Source organism: Buteo buteo, unplaced genomic scaffold (assembly GCF_964188355.1).
Source record: "Buteo buteo unplaced genomic scaffold, bButBut1.hap1.1 HAP1_SCAFFOLD_101, whole genome shotgun sequence".
Lineage (NCBI taxonomy): Eukaryota > Metazoa > Chordata > Aves > Accipitriformes > Accipitridae > Buteo > Buteo buteo.
Window position 1 is genome coordinate 187,974 of NW_027439265.1, and position 22,068 is coordinate 210,041.

General features: G+C 46.4%; 1 protein-coding gene across 1 annotated transcript; it reads right to left on the reverse strand.

Annotated features, from left to right (window-relative positions):
* Positions 1–3,232: 3,232 nt before the first annotated feature.
* Positions 3,233–15,994, reverse strand: LOC142027983 (A-kinase anchor protein 1, mitochondrial-like). Its single transcript, XM_075022131.1, has 10 exons — positions 14,623–15,994; positions 12,433–12,566; positions 10,866–10,992; positions 10,190–10,320; positions 8,164–8,341; positions 7,324–7,474; positions 6,622–6,689; positions 5,170–5,243; positions 4,316–4,381; positions 3,233–4,174 (listed from the first exon to the last, which is right to left on the reverse strand). The coding sequence occupies exons 1-10, from the start codon at positions 15,260–15,262 to the stop codon at positions 4,115–4,117; spliced, it is 1,629 nt and encodes a 542-aa protein (XP_074878232.1). The 5' UTR covers positions 15,263–15,994; the 3' UTR covers positions 3,233–4,114.
* Positions 15,995–22,068: the final 6,074 nt, after the last annotated feature.

A 22,068-nucleotide genomic window follows, 5' to 3' on the forward strand; every position in this document is an offset into this window, starting at 1 on the left:
GGCTGAGACTTTTGATTTTAAAGAAAGAAGGGTTGCCTATTTGTTACTTGCCAACACCTCCTTATTTTGGTTAATCTTACCCTACAATGTTCTATTTGCTACAGCTTAAAAAAAAAATAGGCAGCTTACAACACAAATAGGGAACAGGATGTTTTTCCATGCTGCAGAGCCAGAGGAAAGCGAGGGACACAGAGCAGACAACAGGAGCGCTCCCCACACCAGCTGCCAGCAGTTACTGCCGATTCCTGACTTCGACACACCCCTCAAAGCGAGGGAAAACACCAGCTTCGAGATGAGTTAAACTTTGTCGTGAACAATATAAAGTAACACATTCACCCCCATGCGCGCAGACTAAATAGTCCAGGGCTGCTCTAAGCTCTTGAGGAAAAAAACCCCACCACTTCCAAACTAACATGCGTTTGTTTGAATCTGATGACTATGGACTGTATCTTGGAAAGCTCTCTGGGATATGGGAATACAGCTGAGGGAGACCCATTTGCTTCCAAACCCTAAAACTGCAGCATCTGCATTCCCTTGGGATGGTGCTACCACCTCAGGACTGTCGTTCTGAATTTTGTTCTTCCTCTTCTACTTTGACATTCAGTAAGCAAGCCTCCTGGACTGCAGCCACCCTGCTCCTACATCCCACCGGGATGACAACAGCTCCATTTCACCTGTTCAGCGAGACTCCAGCATCGGGACAGGCTTCAGAGCAGAAAAAAAGTCTGTTCACAATGAGTCAGAAGAGCACTGGTGTGAGGTGGAGAAGGATAAGACAGTACCTGCACAGTACCATGCTCGTGAGGGACCAGCATCTTCCCAGGAGGGAGGGGGCTGCGGCGTTACCCACCCCGTGCAGAGCTGCACCTTCCCTGCAAGCGGCTCACCCCAGCGAAGCCCCAGCCCAGCCACTTCCACGCTTTTATTATTTTATACTCCCATGTTCTGGCCAGGTCGCAGCTAGAGAAAGCTGCAACAGTTCTCTCCTCCTCACACAACCACTGACAGTTTGTAGTTCTCCGGCCCAGCATGAATCTAGCCCCAGGGGACAAAGCTTCCCTCAGTAAAGAAAAAGCTGGGGAGACAAATTCAGAAGACATGCAAGCGAACTCCTCTGGGCACTGCACCTGCATCAGACTGACACCGGAGCGCAGGGCTCTTCATTTTCTCTTGACCTTTCATCTCCAGCCTGTCCACCACGCCAGGCACTGGCAGGAGAGAGCTACAAGGTCACACCGCCCTAAGGCTGAAACGCAAACCCTCCTCAGGAGGTTGGCTCCTGCCCAAGAGAACTGGTTTAATTGGGGGAGACCTCACCTAGCAGGGAAGGTACTCAGTAAGGCACTGTTGGAGCTGCTGAACCCAAGTTACAGAGCTGAAGGACAGACAACCTCCTTCACAGATACATGGCAGCTTTTTTCCTCCCCTCGGCCAGAAACTCTGTCCGAGGAAAGACGACTGGCAGGCAATTTGAAACAGCAAATCCAGACAGGCTGCCTGCAACCGTGGCAGAGAGCTCAGCATGCCACACACACACCCCACTCAGGTGCTCAGGCTATCAGTAACGTTAACCACCCACAGTGCAAGAAGCCAGCTACCAAATTTCTACCTGGGAGATCACGCCTGAGGGTGAAAGGCATCCCTCAGCGGATACTGGAGCCTAGCAAGGACTGAGAAACCCTGTGAAGTGAAACCTTCTTCCTGGGGTGAGAAGCAGTAAGGATGGACATTCTCGAACTGCGCTAACGTCCAGACCCACTACTCCCCCACCAAAACCCCCGATGTTTTATTCTTCACATATCACTTGCCTAAGCAGCACCAAGTTGTAGCCAGAGCATCTATGGGTTGTACGTATACTCTGCAGTGAACCCAACGGATTTGTTTTAATCCTTGAGATCTGGAAGACCAGTATGTGGAACTCTGAACAACTGTGTGCGCATGTGTACACATCTACAGACCACCAAAGCAGTACTTTTGAGTTTAACACACTTTGCTCTGTGCAGCCCAAGCATAGTCGGTCCAGCCCAGGCCTTTGCTTCTTTTCCACACAGTGGAATACATTCTACTGCAAGAGTAGACTTTCCCAGTTGCAAGGTGCTCCAACACCAGGGTGAGGACAAACTGTTCACTAGGACACCAAATTGCACTGCTTGGCTTGGACAAGAAACCGGTCAACATTTTAAAGAGGGGATTTTATAGCCCGCACAACAGACTCCCAAGTTTCACTTTTCAACACACAAGTGTGGCAAAAGGGACAACCCCAGTCTAGAGTAAATGAATTCCACAAATATATAACAGTTTCAACAGCCTTGAGTACCGGTGCTCAGACTAAGGCTTTCTAATAAGTAATTCATCATAAAAATAAACCCAGTTTTCAGCTGGAAGTAAAAGGAAACCCAGGAGATTTGAAGCTTGACCTTTCTACATCTGTTGAAAAGCCATCAGGATCTTATCGGACCTGTTTAGCCCATGGAGCTCCCTTCCCAACCCTACATCGCAAGAGGTCAGGAAATGAAGGCTCTCAGTCATCACAGTTTGATTAAGATGGCTTAAAATTCGAGCTTTAATTGAAAGGGAAAGAAACATTCCAAAAGGATATATGTTTCATAGACTCAACTGAGTTACCAAATTTAGGTTTCATTGGATGTTATTGCAAACATGAACATTAAATCATAAGCACCGAATAGTAGAGAACTCAAAAAAAAAAAGATATAACCATACCATATCAGAAGGGATCGGACCAAATGCTTTTGTAGGCAACTATCCAAATGTGATGCACCAACACATTAGCTCAAAGGATGTAAGGACATCCCTGAACCCACCAGAAAAAACTTCTGAGGACTGACTACATCAACATTTTCCTGGCAAGTATCTTCTCTGCCAGCAATAAATCCCAGCTCAATACATATCTAAAATGATATACATTAGAGGGCGTGTGTTTAAGAGTATTAAGTTGGCTTAAATTACTTGAGCAAAATTTTAAATATGTAATAGAAATCTAAAAAGGAACACAAAAAAATTGAGAACACCACTGCAATATTAATGCCAAGCTGTTACTTTTTTTTTTTTAAACAGATCTGTACAGCAACATAGCAAAGAATGCAGTGATCACAATTCAAGCCAGACAGCAATCTAAGGGAATACTAATCCTGTATACAGCAGAGCTGAAACACTCCCAACATTCAGATGCTCCAAGTATGTTGGCTACCCTAATGCACTCCAAACCAGTTCTACCTACATAGGACATTTTGGTGTGAAAAAGTTTCTGTAAAGTTCCCTTTGTTTCCAGTGTTTTTCTTGTACAAAATATTACAATGGTTTTTTATATATATGTTTACAGACTTGCACAGCTAGAAAAATATAAACTACAATTGGGCTTGGCAATCAGTTCTTTTCTTTAAATACATGACATTTCAGAGCAAAAATTGTAGTGGTAACATACCCTGCACTTCAAGCATCTGCACAGAAAAGCTTTCTTCCTTAAGCGTATCAAGCCTAAAAACCATGACTGCAGTGAGACATGTGCCACAGTAAGTGCAACGAATGCAATTCATCTACCTCCTGGCATAAGGAAGACACAAGATGAATGTTATTTGTGCAGGTTAGTGGCACAATATAGAAAAATCCGTAACTAAACATTAAATTCCTTAATAACATTCATTAATTTCATAGGCAGAGCCTGTTAAAAAAAGGACAACCGTTGTAGCTTTTAAGAAAAGCAGACGCTAAGTTCACGGGGCTTTATACATCTTGAACAAAAATGCAACCACAGTTAACATTTCGGGGCATTTGCTAGCTTCAAGCAAGCCCCCAGGTATTAAGGTTTTTTCCATTCAACTTTTAAGTAGAGGCCGGGGAGGATTTTTTGCTTTAAAGCTACAGTATCTGTCATTATGGCTTTTAACACCCCAGCTTTCACCCAGATGAGGTACATGTTTCTAGTGAAATGGTAACAGTTGAGCAGGATGAGTTTCAATGGACCACAAAAATCCACACATAGGTGTAAACAGGTTGTCTTATGAAAGGTTGCCAAACCAAATTGTAACAGCGCAAAACAAGATTTCTTCTTTTATTTTTCTCTGTAGAAAGCGTTGTCGAGGCATCTAGGACGTCGCTAGTAGTTAAGCCACTGAGCAAACCCTCTTTCCACCAGACTTCTGTTTACCGACACCACCTAAAAGGAGGTAAAAAAAAAAGTAGAAAGGTGAACAAACTACTAGCAAGAAGCATCAGCAAGTTCCTAACCAGCAATAAAAAGTCTGCATAATCATATACCTTATCAGTGTTGAAAAAATAGGCATGTTAACATACCCACCTCATCTCCCGTCAAGTTCCACAGCTGTATCAGTGGCAGACCTGTTGCGCTGTCATAATTTGTGACCTGGAAACACAGAAGAACATTAGCGTGCAGCAATTCTGGTCTGAGCCGTGCAGGGTGCAAGGCTAGCATCATTCACTGCATATCAGATCCTCAGACTCAGCGTAGGCTCGTGGAAATGTAGCTCCTGCCACCAGGCAGCTGGGACACCCTGCTGGCAAGTGCGCTCTGGTCGCTCAAATCCGTGCCCTTGCTAGAATTAGTGATGCATTTGAGCACTGCACTAAAACCCAAGGAAGCTGCGAGATTGAGCGTCACAAGCGCTATCGGCTTCCCACTCGTCCCAACTGCCTTACGTGGACAGCTACAGCCACTGTCAGAGGCACTTCGGAAGAGGCAAGTGCCTCTTCGCTGAGACCAGGCACTGCATGCAGAAGCCTTTGGGATGCCCTTACTTCTCCCTCCGGCCAGCCAGAGGCCAAGTCCTGGATGTCAGTCTTGCAAAGACTGTTGAGACTGGCAAAGCAGCGCAGACCCAGGTGAATATTTGATCCGCTGGACAACAGGCCACTTTGTGCTCTGTAAATCCATCCAGGTGCCCTTCCTCTCTGCCCGCATCAGTAACAAGAGGGAATACTCATCCCTTCCCAGCCAGGCAGTCCTGAGTGGTCCTGGTGCCACACAAGGAAGTTTTCGGCGCCCGAGATTGCTCGACGAGAATCCTGCCCAGCAGCCAGGCTTACAGGCTGTGGCTTTGTTTTCGATTTTAACACGCACGGTATGCGAGGGGGCAGAGAGGACAACAGCAGCAGTCAAATTGGCAACCAGACTTCCAGGCAGCTCTCGTGTACCTGTGCCACTAGGACTGCGCCTTTGGTCATCTCACTAACAGCGGCGTCGGCTTCAGGTGAAAAGTGATCCTCGTCTTGGGAAAGAAAAGAGCAGGAGAAAACAAATGAGATATATTCTTCACAGGCTTTAAAGGCCAGAAGGGACTATTAAGCTAATCTTGCCTGACCTCCTACATAAGTTAGGCCAGAGAATCCTCACCTACTGTTGCTGTACGCATTTGCTGAAACCAGTCTATTAAGCTGGAGATCACACAAGTATTGTGCCTGCTGTGTTGCTGAAGGGAAAGGATGAAGTGCTTTCTAAAGCCACTAGCTCAGTTAATGTGAACATAAGTGGCTGATGAATTAGGAGGCTTTAAAGACAGAAAAGTCTACTTCTGCAGTACGTTTGAGCTGCCATTAGTATTTTGATCCTTAATAAACTAAGCTCAGGGGCCTCAGGACATTACTGACCCTGCACAGAGTGCAATACTGTGAACGGGAACTCCGAAGCATTTGTATCACAGGCCGGCTGGCACCTGAACAGTGCCAAATGCACTCTTGGCAGCTCAGGTCTCTCAGCCTGCACAGCTTACGTGGGCACTGTTGCTAACTCCACACCTGTAATGCAGCAGGAAACTCTTGTGTCCCAGGCAATACAGTTACAATCTACACTGCAGACCAGACATTTCAGAAGTATTTTCATTTTGGAGGAAAGTTGCTTATTTCCTACCAAATCACTGCAAAATGAAGTTTCTCCTTTGTGCTCCCCACCCTGAGACCGCCTCCAGCAGCAAGTGAACTCCTTACAAATCCCGAAGGAGGTCGATTACCTCAGGGAACATGGAAAACACTGACTTCTGCAAGAAGCAGCTTAAACCTCGCCATCCATCTACAGTCTTGGCAGAGCCTCCTGTACCTCCTGGTTAGAGCACGCATCTCTAACACCACTAGAAAAAAGGAAAAAAAAAAAAGGGGGGGGGGGGGGCAAACCAAAGCATTTCTAGGTAGTGACTGACATTCTTCCAGTGCTTGGAGGGTAGTCTTTTGAACACAGAATTATACACATCAGTCATTTTAGTAGGAAAATGTCAGATATTCATCTAGCAGATTAAAAACTAAGTTTGCGTTTACAGCTACTCTATGACAGAAGAAGGCAGAGTAGTTACAGCTGCTTCACCTGTACCCTGCCAGTCCTGCCAACTTGCTGTTTAGGAGAGTAATTCATTCTCTCCTCCACCCAGGAAAAAGCCTGAACATTTATCATCTTTCCCCTGGAGCCTGACAGGTTATGCCATGCTAGCACATTTAGAAGAATAAAATACAATTTTTCCAATCTTGCTCTAGTCACATCAGAGGCTGCGCTTGCAATAGGAGGGAAAAGGTTTAGACAGAATCATCGCTTGTACACAGTTGGTATCCATTTAAACCTGCAGGGGGAGCACCAACGGTATGTCTTGAGAGCTCCATTACCTGGGAGTGGCACCACGTTGTCTAGTAAAACTTCTGCTCCTTGGAAAGGTAGTGATAAAAAATCAGACCTTAAAGAAAAGAGAATCAATCAGAGTAAGAACACGGCTTTAAGTTTCTCCTGTATTCTTTTAGAGCAATTGATTAATCAATGTCACCTTACAGGAATTCAGTTTGAAATTGATGACAGTAAAAAAAAAAAATCAGATTGTTCTCCCAGCAATCTAAGCAACAGCAATAAATAGTCTGATTAGCACGCCAAGTTGGATTGGGCTCCAAGCAAAAACCACCTCCATAATGGAAGCTGTACTGCTTTTCTCCCACCTCTGGGGCACAATCAAGTATTTAATGGGCTTGTCTAAGAAAACCCCCATCCAATACAGCTCTCCCAGCCAATGGGGCTGGGGCACAGAGAATCTGAATCTTCTTTCTAGCTCATCAATTAACTACAATTTAGGGCCTCCTGAAGGCATCCTTTCACTCAGCTTCCACGCTGAAGTGGCAGAAGTTGCAATTTCCTCTCCCCTCCCCTTCGAAAAAGCCTTGCAAGAGCTTGCTGTGCTCCCAAGGAATTCACAGCTGCTGCTGAGCCAAACCTTTCCACCGTTTTCCGCTTCAGCTGTGGAAAAACCTATAAGCAATTCAAACGGTATATGAAGATTCAAGCCAGATATTGCCTTAGGCCACAGAAGAGGAGCTAAAGACCTGATTTGTCTGAGTGTGTCAATCTTCACTTTGTCGTATCCTCCATAGTCCACGTATCTGAGCTCCACTTCACCGGTCTCTTCGAAGTAGCTAATAACTTGAGCCCGGAACCATGCCCCATCCAGGCCTGGAGCCGCGCAGATAATGCCAACTGCAAAACACAGGAGTACAGAGGAGAAAGGCTCAGCGTAAGTGGATTTCCAGAAATTAGCACTTCAGGCATCAGTACTTATCTACTGAGAATCAACAGCATTTCTTACGCTGCCAACATCTTCTTTCACCACCACCCACACCCCCACCAGACAAGGCCTGCAGCTGGGACGCAGGAGAAGTGGGTTTTACTCTCAAGTCTCTGTCTGCCACTTCCATGCTGTTCTACCCAGGTGTACAGTTCCCTTCCAGCCTTCGGTCACTAACAGTGAGGTCTGTCCCCAAAAAGGAAAGTTAGCGCTAGTAACCCCCTTCCATGTGATGCACCCTCCACTTTACACCACGTGCAGACTGTGACACTATGAAGATTTGGGAGTAGTTCCATACTTTGTCAGCAAAAATACACCAGATGCCAAGTTGATTAGAAATAGCCTGAGATGGACTTTATCTCATTCTGAATTTCAACATGCAACTAAGTGGCTGGGGAGGTACTCTAGGGATGAGTGGGGTAAGGAAGAGTAGAGCAGCATCTGTAGTCTGCCAGCGGCTTAAAAAAATATGAAATGACAAGTGAACTATCACATTCTCATCCACTGGGAAACTTCCCAAGCCTAACTCAGTGGCATCAGGCTTTCGTGTGACCCTAGAAGTTTCTCAGCTGAACAATTTGTGAGCAATCACATTACATGCCTTCTACTGGAGTTGGCAGGGTTGGAATTTCCAGTTGAGAATAGCAGGCGTACATCTGCTGGTCGAGGCTACGCAGACCATGGAAAGTGGGGTGCGTATGCTGCTGTAGAAACATGTGCCCTGCATCGACTTGGTTTGCCACGACGACCTCTACAGAGACTCCGTCTGGGAGGAAGAGCTGTCATGTGGAGAAAAGAAATTCTCATTAGCGTTCACTGCAACACAAGCTTCATTCACAGCAACTCCATGTTCCACCAGCAACTCCTGAGGCTTACAGCCATGGGTGGAAAAGCCCTGGCACTCCGGTATTTCACTTCCAAAAGCTACTCACTGTTACTCCCTGCTGCTCTAACAGAAATCAGACTTGAGGCGGGGCCCGCCTTGCATACAAAAAGACTATCGGCATGAAGCAGTCGGAAGACTTATTTACCCAAGGGATCCGGGGAACTACAGGCCTGTCGGTCTGACCTCGGTGCCAGGGAAGGTTACAGAGCAGATCATCTTGAGTGCCATCACACAGCAGGTACAAGACAACCAGGTGATCAGGCCCAGTCAGCGTGGGTTTATGAAACGCAGGTCTTGCTTGACTAACCTGATCTCCCTCTGTAGCAAGGTGACCCACTTAGTAGATGAGAGAAAGGCTGTGGATGTTGTCTACCTAGACTTTAGTAAAGCCTTTGACAGCATTTCCCACAGCATTCTCCTGGAGAAACTGGCTGCTCATGGCTTGCATGGGCGTACTCTTACTAGGTAAAAAACTGGCTAGATGGCCAGGCCCAAAGAGTGGTGGTGAATGGAGTTAAATCCAGTTGGCAGCCAGTCACAAGTGGTGGTCCCCAGAGCTCAGTTTTGGGGCCAGTTCTCTTTAATATCTTTATCAATGATCTGGACAAGGGGATCGAGTGCACCCTCAGTAAGTTTGTGGATGACACCAAGTTGGGCAGGAGTGTTGATCTGCTCGAGGGTAGGAAGGGTCTCCAGAGGGATCTGGACAGGCTGGATGGATGACCTGAGGCCAGTTGTATGCAATTCAACAAGGCCAAGTGCCGCGTCCTGCACCTGGGTCACAACAACCCCACGCGGCGCTACAGGCCTGGGGAAGAGTGGCTGGAAAACTGCCTGGTGGAAAAGGACCCGGGGGTGTTGGTCAACAGCCGGCTGAATATGAGCCAGCAGTGTGCCCAGGTGGCCAAGGTGGCCAACGGCATCCTGGCCTGTATCAGAAATAGTGTGGCCAGCAGGAGCAGGGCAGGGATCGCCCACCCAGGGATCAGCACTGGTGAGGCTGCACCTCGAATACTGTGTTCAGTTTTGGGCCCCTCACTAGAAGAAAGACGCTGAGGTGCTGGAGCGTGTCCAGAGAAGGGCAGCGAAGCTGGTGAAGGGTCTGGAGCACAAGTCCTATGAGGAGCAGCTGAGGGAACTGGGGTTCTTCAGTCTGGAGAAAAGGAGGCTGAGGGGAGACCTTATCACTCTCTACAGCTACCTCAAAGGAGGTTGTACCGAGGTGGGTCTTGGTCTCTTTTCCCAAGTAAGAAGTGACAGGATGAGAGGAAACAGCCCCAAGTTGTGCCACGGGAGGTTTAGATTGGATATTAGGAAAAATTTCTCCACTGAAAGGGTTGTCAAGCATTGGAACAGGCTGCCCAGGAAAGTGGTTGAGTCACCATCCCTGGGGGTATTTAAAAGACGTGTAGACGTGCTGCTTAGGGACATGGTTTAGTGGTGGACTTGGCAGTGTTAGGTTAATGGTTGGACTTGATGATCTTAAAGGTCTTTTCCAACCTAAATGATTCTATGATTCTACATTTCTCAGCTCAGGCAGAATGGAAACTGCAGTGGAAGAGCAGGTAGGCAAATCTGATCTGTAACAGTTACATAAGCTGGACAGCAGAGAGCCACACAAAATCCAACTGGTTTTGAGGGCATCTGTGAACCAGCCACGTTGACGTAGCATACTATGACAGCAGCGACCAACAACAGCCTTCCACCCTGACATCAGCATAGCCAGCAAGCTGGGACTTACCCAGGCAGTCATAAGGAGGGAATGAAGCGTCAGTGGTGTTGGTGGAGGTAGAGCGTAGATGTTGGTGAGACACAGCTCTTTGAACTTCTTGCCAATCAGGCTCAGTACTTTTTCGACTTGTTGCGAAGAGCCTGGAAGACAAAAATCCCACAGAAAGTCTGTAGTACAGATATGCTGAGGACACCCCCACCCCGTGAAGTGCCTTCTGCGCTACATCAACGATTTAATTTTTAATAGATTGGCCATGTAACCTGATATCAGACCAACATGAGCAACTCAGGCCCCAGTTTCAACAGCGTTAGCCTCCAGTATGAACCCAATTCACTGGCAGATATTTTTCAGCCACAATTAATCTAACATCCTTCACAGTCAAGACCGCACTTGCTGATACACATCCCATAGCTCCTCCTTCAAGCCTGAAGGGATCCTTCAAAACGTGTTGGTTAAACTACAGCAGCCGAAGATGTTAAAATGCATTCTCACCTCTAGAATAAGAGGGTTCAAATGCCAAGGCACAGGCAACTTGGCATACACCTCTACTGTAACAGCACCGATTAGAAAAGTTTTGTAAAGCACTAGGCTCACAAAGCCACTAAATCTGTTTAAATTCCTTGCCCATCTAATTAAGGCCCCCAAGCTACATATTAGACCATGAATAAAGAGACATTCCGCTTACCTTCAATGTGACAGACTTGGGAGTCACGGAAATAAGGTAGTGTTGAGACATAAATTTTGGCACCAGACGATTGCCTCAAGAAGCTCATAAATTTTCCTTGTTTGCCGATCAAGCGGCCAACTAATTCCTTTATGAAAGTAACAAGAAAGCAACAGTCAGGAAGAGAAACATAGATCAAACAACACCGTTCTCTGTGGCTTATTTCACCCACATTCCCAGTTCCTGTAGCACAGGGCCAGGCAGAATAAGTATAAGGGAATGCTGGACCAGCGCAGAGTTCAGCAGGTCTATGACAAGTCAAGGTAGATACAGATCAGTAAGCACAGCTTGTTTTGATAGATCCGTCTTCGTATCTTGTAGAATGACACAAAGACACGATGGTTTTTACCAGGCCTGGTAAAAGCTACTGTCTTCCTACAGTCAAGTGAAGTCACGTCCTCTCCCAATCTCCTACCATTTCTTGTTTTAAAAAAGCATGCTACATGCCTTTTTCATTCAAATATGAAATACTAAGTTTTAGCAATTTTTAAACAAGCTAATTAGATTAGATAGGGAGTAGACAAATTCATGGGAGAGTAAACCAGGCTATCATGCCCATTAGACTGCAGAGTCCCAGGACAGCTGTGCGGGATGATGAAGAGATGTCTTTGCATGCCCTATTACTTCTACTCTTTCACTGGCACCTGCCACCACCTACTGTCAGAGACCAGGTACCAGAGCAGAAGTGTTGGGCCCAAGTCAGTATGGATAATCCTATACAATGTAGAGTTGGCTACTTCAAGAAAAGTGACAGCCTGTCTTCATGAAACACTGAAACATATTTTTCTGCTGTAGAACTGCTTCTTTAGCCTGTGTTTTACTGGTCCATTAAAATGCACGTTACACGTCTTCCCTGGGCTCACAGCATCCAAGCACTCGAGGCAGCATGCTTATCCTGCCGGGAGCTGCTGTCTCACATTACTGGCTGTCATTATTCGGGTCTGCTGAGCAGCAGAACTGCAAGAGCGATGCTGTGCAGGACAGCCACAGATGATTTTGCATACACAAAGCAGGGAAGAAGGTATGAACGTAGTCCTAAAAACACAGTCTCTCTCTCAACGCAAAAGAAAGCTCACTATAAAGACAGAGACACAGCAGCTCTACAGAATAGCTCATACGAGCATTCAGCTTGTGAGGAAGGGTTTGGACAGGCAGTTGAAACATAACCCTCCTACATAGCAGGGGAAAAAAAAAAAAAAAAAATCACCTGCCCTTAATAACTGTGTACCCTCAAAGCCTTCTGAATGCTTTCAGAGCATCGGACTAACAGATTGGGGTGGAAGATAATGGGGAATAATGAGTCCAGCAACCAACATTACCCTGGGCATAACCCTGACATGCCTCTTGTTTACAGGTGTGTACTGGCTCTTTGTTCCTGTTGAGTCCTAACGGGAGCTAAATGCTTAAATCCTCGTTGATTTGTTGTTGATCTCTCTGGGATGGCACTGAGCCAGTACCAGGCTGGAAGAACCAGAAGATGGCTATGTAGGGCAAGGCAGGATGCGCGAGCAGGCCAACGGCTGGTTACCTTTGGAACCTCTATCTCCCAGATAACGACGCCGGACTTGCTGGATTCTCCTCTTAGCTTAGAGTTCTGCCGACTCACTGTCTTCCTCATGGCACAGCCACTGTCCACAAAGTCCACGCTATTTACATCCAAACCTACAAGACATACAGACATGTCAGTATTCAGACAACCCACACAATCCAGCTACCAGACACAAGGCCATGAAAATATATAATTTCATAGAGAGGTGACATTGAGCTCTTCCTATGCATTCAGTTGGGATGATCCTGTATCAGGTTCTCTGGTATTTCAGAAAGGGTAAAGTCCCATCACACGCGGCCTGCTACAAGTTTCCTTTTATTGCTGGAGAAAAACCTGCACACCTCTGGGAATGCAACAGAAGGAGGCCCGAGTTCAGCAGGAGTCCTTCAAACATGGTGACACCTTATGCAGCAGCAGAGACAAGACACTTTAAGTCAAAAGTTACCAGCTGAACGAGAGCTATGCTAACACCAACACTGAGCTGCTGCTGCAGCAAGGTATTTTGCATTTTCCCCACATGGTTTAAACAGGGCTTTTCACAGGGAGTTCAGCATGCAGGGAGGGATGTGCAACCTATTCGTCTGCTCTTTGCATTGACATTACATTCCTGCCCCAACGAGGGTTGCACGGTGACCTGAGCACCAGCTGTGCCCACTACTAGCTGTGGTAGAGGATTGTCTCTTGCCCAGATTTGTCATATGCTTGAAGAAACAAGGTGCCAGAGCTGAGCTACGTTTTGTTCCCAAACCATCAGCCGATACCAGGAACATTCGTACTTGGGAAGGGGACAAACTCAAACAGCTTCCTCCTGGTCAGATCCCAGATACAGTCAGTGTAACAAGATCAAGAACAAGAACAAGGCTGATCCTTCCTCCAGATTAACAAGCAGAAACATGAAGATCCTCACTTGCTTGCAAGAATTCAGATCACCCAGTACAAGACCGAAGAGAAAAATAAGCCCAACAGCTGCCTCACATTTGCCACATCTTAATAAGTAACACAGCACAGATGCCTCGAAAGTCAAAGGCAAGCAGTGCAGCTGTTTGCAATAGACTTGCTAGACAAGGATGAGGATTTAAGTCTCACAGCCTGGGTGCGAAGGTCAGCTGTAGGACCTCTTATCCAACAGAGCCACATTATCAACTTTACCTGCTATACGCCGTCTCCCTACCTGTCTCCCTGCAGAGCTTTCAGCCCTTGTCATCACCAGGCTCCACAACACACCGTTGTACCTTCTCATCGCACCAGCATTCACAACAAGGCAAAACCATTTTCCTCCTGTGGTTACTCTCACTAGTGAAAATGTTTTGTGGGTTTAATCCTTAATTGTTGGCAAACTCACTCCCCATGTCTCACAACAAGCAGCGTTCCAACTACTTTGTAGCAATTACAAAAGACATCCTGTCATTAAGGGCTGTTGGCGCCACAGGGTCCTATAAAGGATTTTAACATCCATCCCCAAGGTCACACGGGTTAACATTTGCTCAGACAGCTTTGTATTCTGCCAGGCACACATCATCCAGGATCTAGAAGGCAAAAGCAACGCAGAGACAGATGGGGGAACTCCACGAACATTGCTCCCTGTTGGGATTTCTTGGCATGCACCTACCCTTCCAAGCAAAAAGGCTTCAGGGTAATTGGTCTGCAACCAACTGATTTTATCACAGCTCGTCAGAGCACTTCCCTGGTTCATCCAACAGCACCTCAGAAACCTGCCTTACAGCCTCCTTTCGGCAGCAGCCCACAAACACAGATAAGAACCCAGTCCTTACTAGAGGCTGCCCGAACTGAAGCAGAAACCATTTGCATTAGCAGGTCTCAAACCAGCAAGGTGTTCAACAGCCTGGCCTACATCCAGACACAGCCCATTTCACTGGGCTACTCAAGCACATGCTTCGCTTTAGACAATAAGCTTTGTGCTGAATGCAGACCAGTCTGTTCAACCTTTCGTCGTATACCCTGAAGATCACCCAGCTAACACGGGATCCTACAGGGACGGGAATTCTGAGAGCAAATGCATACCCACCTGCACACGAGGCCTAAATATTCATCTACTGGCAAAGGTAAAGATGAAGAGGACTTATCTGAACATGTTCTGAAGCAGAAGGGTTACAGCACATAAAATATTTGTTCACCACATTTTCATGGGAGCATTTTCAAATCCCTTACCTCCTGAGCGATCTCCATCCACCTCTGCTGCCCTGCGACGCTCATGATTCAAGCCTGGACCATCCTCCACGATTCCCAAAGACTCTCGTGTCAGTGTCGCTGATGCTGATGGCCACTGATCTTGGTTTGCACTAGAGCTTGAATCCTGTACAAGGCTCAGCGCAGCACTGCCGTGACACTCTGTGCTCTTTGAGATCAGAGGGAGAGAAACACAAGCAGGGACACCGCTTTCATCTTGAGATCCTGTCGTTTCTAGTTTTTCACTGTCGTCCTCAAGGGTGCTGGGCTGCGTTGTCACTACTGACAGGTCTGGAAGGTCCTGTGAGAGATCTAGCCTCTCGTGAGTTTGAGACAGAAGAGAGGGCGTCGTCGACCCTGCTGAGAGCAGGGAGGTCGAGGTTTCGTTCTCTCGGCATTCCTCTTCTGACGAGAGAGGCAGTCTTCGAGGAACACATGCTTCTGTTTTGGGTGGTGAATCATTCTCTGGCGCTTCTTCCTGCTGCTCTTCTTCAGTGGCTATTGCTTGTTTATCGTGATAGCTTGCATGCTTTTTTCTACGGGAATAGATCCACCAGCAGCCAACAAGTGCCAGCACTCCAGGTATGGCATATGGGATAATATTGCGGAAACGTGAAGCCATTTTACAGATCCTTAGCAATTATGTCTAGAAGAAGAAACAAAAGCCATGTTACAATAGTCACAGGAAAGGTAACAGCAAGGCTAAAGTTTCATAAATGCCTTGAGGTATTTCTATTAGCATGAACAGACTCGTTTTCTAGCCACTCCTTAAATTCACATCTCTGCTCCACCAACAGACCACAGAACAAGATCCTGACCTAAGACTAGGAATATCTGGACATTTCTCACCATTACGCTCACCAATTTCACCTTATCCCACCTTTACATGTAAAACAATTTCACCTTCTTTCTCCTGCCTCACCTTCGCAGGTCAGTACTACACACAAGGACAGCATCCGGCACTGCAAGTCTCTCCAGCATCAGGCTGGGTTCACAGCACAGCGGTACCACCAGCACTCCGAGACACAGACTTGACACGCTGCAGGTCTCCCCACTTCTCTGCTTGAAAGGCAGCACCACATTCCTGAGAGTTTCATAGGTTGACAACACGCACTTCTCTAAAACATAATAGCTCAGTGAAGGTGAAGTGCTTTGCAAATGTTCTCATCCACAGCAACTGCGAGAGGCTGGTGAGCGGGCACACGACAGAAGTCTGCAGTTAAGTAGACGCTAAACAGCAACACGCAGCTACTCCATTTACTTTTATACACACAGTGTAGGAATTCCTAAACAAAGAACAGCTACAGCCTGATCAAGCAAGTGCCTCCCAATAACCAGAAGTGCCTCTACAAGATTTTGCAGCAGTGAAGATGGGAAATCTGCTATAGCGCCCTTACAACCGCAGTATTTATCTAGCAAAAGCAGCCCGGATAGGGACACTACTACCTAGGAACCCAGCTCCAAAGTTTGTTCTACATTACTATGTTGACAGCTGCTGCTTCTCTGACTTTCCAGAGTCGAAAGCTGTCTCTCTGACTTAGAAAGTGTGTGCACCCTTCCCCACCTGCACACCGCCGAGACTCATGTCCCAGTCATGCTCCTCCATTTACAAGCCTCACCTGGGTTATCCGAGGCAGGGCTGACATGCCTTTCCTTTTCCTTAAGGAAAGTCTACAGCTGGAACACAAAGCTAAACAGTTACCCACATCCCCAAAACAGCCTTGCTGCAAAGCACTTACAGTTTATATTTTCACTGAGCAGGAATTAAAGCAAAACATCACATGTCTGGTGATGCTTACACATGACAGATTTTTCTCCAAACAGGCCTCAAGAGCCTGTTTTTGCCAATGAGCAACAAAAATAAAGATTGTTTTCAGGAGATAGCAAAGTCCTAGAAATGGGAACCACGCACTGGAAAAGAGCATTATCTAGCTCCTCTTTAGAAGCATAATATTTCCGAGACAAGACAAGGCAATCAAGTCATTCTGTCAACTATGCTTAGTCTGTCTCAACCGGAAAAAAACTTGTTATCAGAGCAAGCCTCCTGACCACAGCTTCCAAATACAACTCTCCTTTAGGGCCTTGATTTTCACGACAAGCTGATTACATTCTAGCCGAGGGACAAAAACATGCCTCCCTCAGGCTCAAACCGAGCATCCAAGCCTCAGAAAAATTAATATTCTCTCCAGATTTCTCACCTCCTCCAGCCACACCCTCCCATGCCACAAGAGCAAATACACAACTTTATCCAAGCTAGCTCAGACGCCAGCCTTGCTTCTGTACTGTTTACCACGGAGTCCTAACGACCGAGGCAAGTAAATACATGACTGGCAAAAACAGGGACTAGAAAATTTCTTGCTTAATCCCAAATCAAAGGTCAGCTGCAGACATGACTTAAGAAATCCAGTAATATCTCCAGTATATCACAAAAGAGGTATTTACGTTGTTCTACAAAGAAAACTTGAGTGTGTGTTAATTGGACATTCATAGCTGCTTTCTTCTAAATCCAAGTTACTTCCAGCTGGCTTTACACAGTCAGGTAGCAGGGCTCACTGCTGAGGATGAACTTTCAGTTAACGGCAACATCTGAGATTTGGAATTTAAAAAAAAAACCAAAACCAAAACCAAAACCAACAAACCTATGCAATAATTTGGATGTTTGGTTTTTGGAACTTGGTAAATGGAAAGGGTGAAGTCTGTACATTCCCAAGACAAAAGGTTCACATTTATGCTCTCCAGCACAATGGCACATTGTGAGCCACTGCGAGTGCTCGTCTGCTGTCTGCTTAAGTTGTTATAATTAATGCAGAACCACCCTACAAGCTGTCTCGCAGGCGTACCACAAACTCAAATTAAAGTAGCTCACATAAGTCCATTCCGAGCAAGCTTTCCTGATTAAACAGACAGCCCTATTATTATCCGATTCCCTATTAAGTTGCACCAACTGTACAAACAATAGTCCCACACAATTCCGCAGCGCAGGAAGGCAGTAGCAGGATGCCCCACAGAGGGCCAGGCCTATCCCAAAGCCTGGCAGACAAAACAGTTCTAAGAGTCATTTTCAACATTAATATAATTTAAGATAAAGATCTTCACTCTTCTGTGATATTTAGATCAGTGGGGACTGGTGGATTAGCTGACTGCTCCTTGTGAAGCTCATTTAATTTCATGTTTTTAATTTGACTAATTTTAGCAAGAGCTGCATTATACTATCAGTGATCGTGTTAAATGGGAATTCCACATCCTTCCATCAGCTAGAAAGGGATGAAAGGCGATGGGTCTGTACAAGATGCCAGCAGACACCCTAAAGCACCGGGTCGGCTAGGGGACAGCTAACACCAACAAACATCTCCTAACGTAAACGTGATGGGAAGACTTCATTGGCCTGATTTCGATACGCTGGTCACAATGTCACTTTTTACGTGATGCCTAGAAGATGACTGATTTTTAACCTGCTCAACCAAACGGTTGTAAGATGCAGCACATACTTCTCTTCCATTGCCTCCACAGGAGAGCTCCTAAAGCCCACGTGCCTTTTCCAACACGTTTAAGAGCGACAAAACCCGCTCTCCGCTGCCAATTTGACAGCCAGTTCAGGACTGCAGGGGCAATAGGATCATTTAAACACATGGGGGGAAGAAAGCCTGCGATTCTCCTGCCAGCAGCAGAACAGAACGTGGCAACTTGTCAAATCACATGGCTTTAAACACTGCCAAACTGGAGGGAGCCTGGCCCGACAGTCCTCGCACTCTCCAGGCAGGAGGAGCCAGCTGGAGAAACGCAGCAGCTCTGGAGGCTTTGGACCGGAGACGATCGGCTCGTAAGAGCCAGAACCAGTGCGAAGGGCTGGATGCCCCAGTGCCGTTTCCCAACACGCAGGGCCCCATGCAGTCCCGCACCAAAAATAGCGCGGAGCTCGCACACTGTATGCGCTCACCCCGCACCGCCAGCCACTTCCACTTCTTTCTAGCATGTCAGGAATCCGGTTTAAATGTCACACCTTCTGTCAAGGCAGGGCCAGAGAGCTGCAGCTAGGACATGAGACTTTTCCAACTTGCTAAATAATCCCCACGGTAGGTCAGGATGGGATTAAGACAGCAAGGGGAGAGTAGGGGTCAGTCAGCTCTCCAAATCTCTATCCTGACTTGATTTATGGAAAGCTCCTGGTAAAGACCAGGGAGATGAGAACAAGAATGAACGCACACCCTTGCCTACCTTAAAAAAAAAAAAAAAAAGCGCCAAGGACAGTCAACTTATTCTACTTGTTCACATTAGGGTCCCAGAGCAGTTTTAAGCCACCTTGTTTCCCTAGCCAGGACAAACAACCCTTCAGTATACACATCCTTATTAGGTTAGAAATGTTTGCAGCATGAGGTTCAGAGAAAAGCCAGATAATTCACTCTCAAGGTTCGAGAGGAGACTTCAGCAAGCACTTGCTCCGGATTTTCAGGGCTTTCTACACACAAGGAGGTCTGTTCTGGGGGCAAGCTGCTTCAAGTCTCTACAAGAAGAGAGACAAGTCCCAAGCGACTGAGCCCCGGTGCTCTGCAGGGACATACCCTACACTGCTGCCAGTCCCTGCCTCCTCCGCTCCCCTTCCGCCCCAGCGCTGGAGAGGTTACACTTCCAAACCCCAAAAGCAGTGGCAATCCAGGCTGGAATTAAAGGCTGTCCTGAAGGACCACAGAGCAAACGAGCAGGCAGCTAAATTGGAAATGTAGCTTCAACAGCAAGGCCGGGATGCCTCCCTACAAACCCTATAGTTAGTGATACAGCACTCAGGAAATAAATACTATCTGGGTGAAAGAGAACTGGACAAGGTTGGCACAGTTAAAACTAAATGGGACCACGTGGGCTCTTAAAATTTTCCATGCTAAAAATAACCAGTAGCACATGCTCTGCCTTATAGGAGACATAAGGAGTTGACAAAAACCTAAAGAACTGGAGGCCCTACCGTTAAGATTAAAATAAGAGAAATTACTGCAGAGAAACAGACATAGACTTACTTGATCTACATTTGGCGTAAGGCTTTTCTTTTTCCATTGAAAGTCCAACTGGCATAGGGTACTGCAGTATCTAAACCACAGCTTCTTTGCTTTTTCGTACAAAGATAAAGGAGGCAGACAGTCAGCCACAGAGGGACCACCTGCTGCTTCCTCTCTGGAGAGAGAGCCTCTCCAGAGTGAGGTTCAAACTGGAGAGCAAAGACAACTCCTACCCACTCAGGTTTGCATCAGAGGCTGACCTCAAGGGACACATCTGTGAAGTCACAGTGGCCTGCCATGTCACGGGGCTGCAAGCCCTTGCATCACGCACTCCTGATCACCAGGGTGTCAGTCGGCCACAAGACTTTGCAGCCTTTCCCGCACTCTTTTCCCAGGCCAGCCTGGTGTACCACCATCAAAACCACCATCACGCAGAGGTGAGAGCTGGCAAAACATGACTCAGTGGCTACAAACCTCCAAAGACAGGTAGGAGCCAGGCAAGCAAGATCTCAAACCGGATGGCGCTTATTTTAAAAAGAAGTGAACAGGTAAGTTTCTCTATACTTAAGTAATTAAAGTGCTCTGCAGCAATTTCTGCTTCCAACAGCAGCCAGCAGCACTGAAAGACAACAGCAGCAAGAGATACCCCTTAAGCAATACCGCCTTTTCCCAGCCCAGTTAACATGGGCTACAGAGCTCCAGAAACAGGCTCCTCTGAATTCAGAAAACTACTAATAAAGTCTCTCCACAACCTTAAAATATTTGAGAACCAACAGTCCTATTTGCAGCCGGATTAATTACAACATCAGTAAAAGGCTGAAAAAGCTGGTTGCTGTAGAGCAAAACAAGAGCTCTGGAACAAGAAACGCCACCAACACCGGACTGTCTTTTATCTCCAAGATAAAATCTCCTTTCAGTGTAATCAGCTTCACTGGTGTTCCCACAACAGCTCAGTCCCCTCCTTTGCAGCTGAAGCTGCTACACTGATGGCCCAGGCTTTGTTCGTATTTCATTTTACAGTCACGGCCAAACAGTGGCCCAGCACAGCTCCAGCAGTACCACTTCTGGGCCAAAGCAGGACTCAAAAGAGTTTCTATTTACACTGGAAAGCATGGGTTTACAATAAAAGTATCAACCTAGCCAAACTGTAGGGGTTTTTTTTACAGGTGTTTTGGAAATCACCAAGAAGCTCATATATATACAAACACCAACCACCAGCAACCCTCAGCACCTGCACTGCCTAAAGGATTAACGCAAGGCCCTGGGCTGATCACTCCTGCTATGCCATAAGTCACAGGTTACACTTTGTAACTAACATTAACCCTATCAGATTATCAAGCTCCTTACTGTACTTTATATCTTATTACCTTCCTGCTCCCATCGTTTCATTATTTATAGTTTCCTCAACCAAGCTAGAGGATTCACAGGGAGAGACACCATTACAGAGGAAGGCAAGATCAATTCTTCGCCGCTTTGCCAGAAAGGTATTTCAGGTACAGGAGCAAATTTCAGAAACTGCTTCTGTACCACTTTACCAATACCACCTTTACCTTTCGTGGCTATTCCTCAAGATACGGTGGAGGGTTGGTTTGTTGTTTTGTTTTTTGGGGGTGGTTTTTTTTCCAGTTTTGGAGTCTGCTCCAGAAACAGAGCCAGACCAAATGTTCTGCTTCTTCGAGCAAGCCAGGAGAGTTTAGCGCATAAGCCAGAGGCCACACAACCTTTCTATTATCACCCAGCTCCAAACTGCAGAGAAAGTCCTCTGATTCAGACTAACCCACTCTGTGCACAGGTATCCCTGACTGGGGAATGAACACTGCTTTTACAGCCAAGAGGCTAAGACACCAGTTGTTGCGATTCTTTCTTTCCTCCTTGACACACTTACCAGTCCAGATTCAACTCTTTTAAAAGCATTTTTCATAGAAGACTAAAGAGAATCAGTCCTCCACAGTACAGGCAAAGCAGCTTTTATTACCTTTATAATCTACCAACACATTACAAAAGTTTTCCCCAAATCCAGATTTTATTGTCTTTCATTCTTTCTGCATTTTCACCCAGGTTGGAGAATAGAACAAGTTACTTTCCAGAATTTCAGAAAAAATACATCCAATACTTAGTATTTTGTGTTTGCTTCTACACCAATGAAGCTAATGCAGCCCTTGCTATGGGCAATGCTAACGAGTGTAGTGTCCACTACCGGTGCAGCTTAAAAATTAAAATTTAAAAGCAGCCAGCTAAGTCAAATGTCTGGCACCTACATCAATTGCCACAAAACAGGCATGTACAGCACTCAGGAGCAGAGACTAAACTAACCAAAGGCTTCCAATATACTCTGCACATTAAAACAACAACAACAACAACAACAACAAAGAAACAGACCTGAATTTTCAAGGAGACAGAACAGTGAGGTTTACATCACGACACACTGATACTGCTGCAAGAG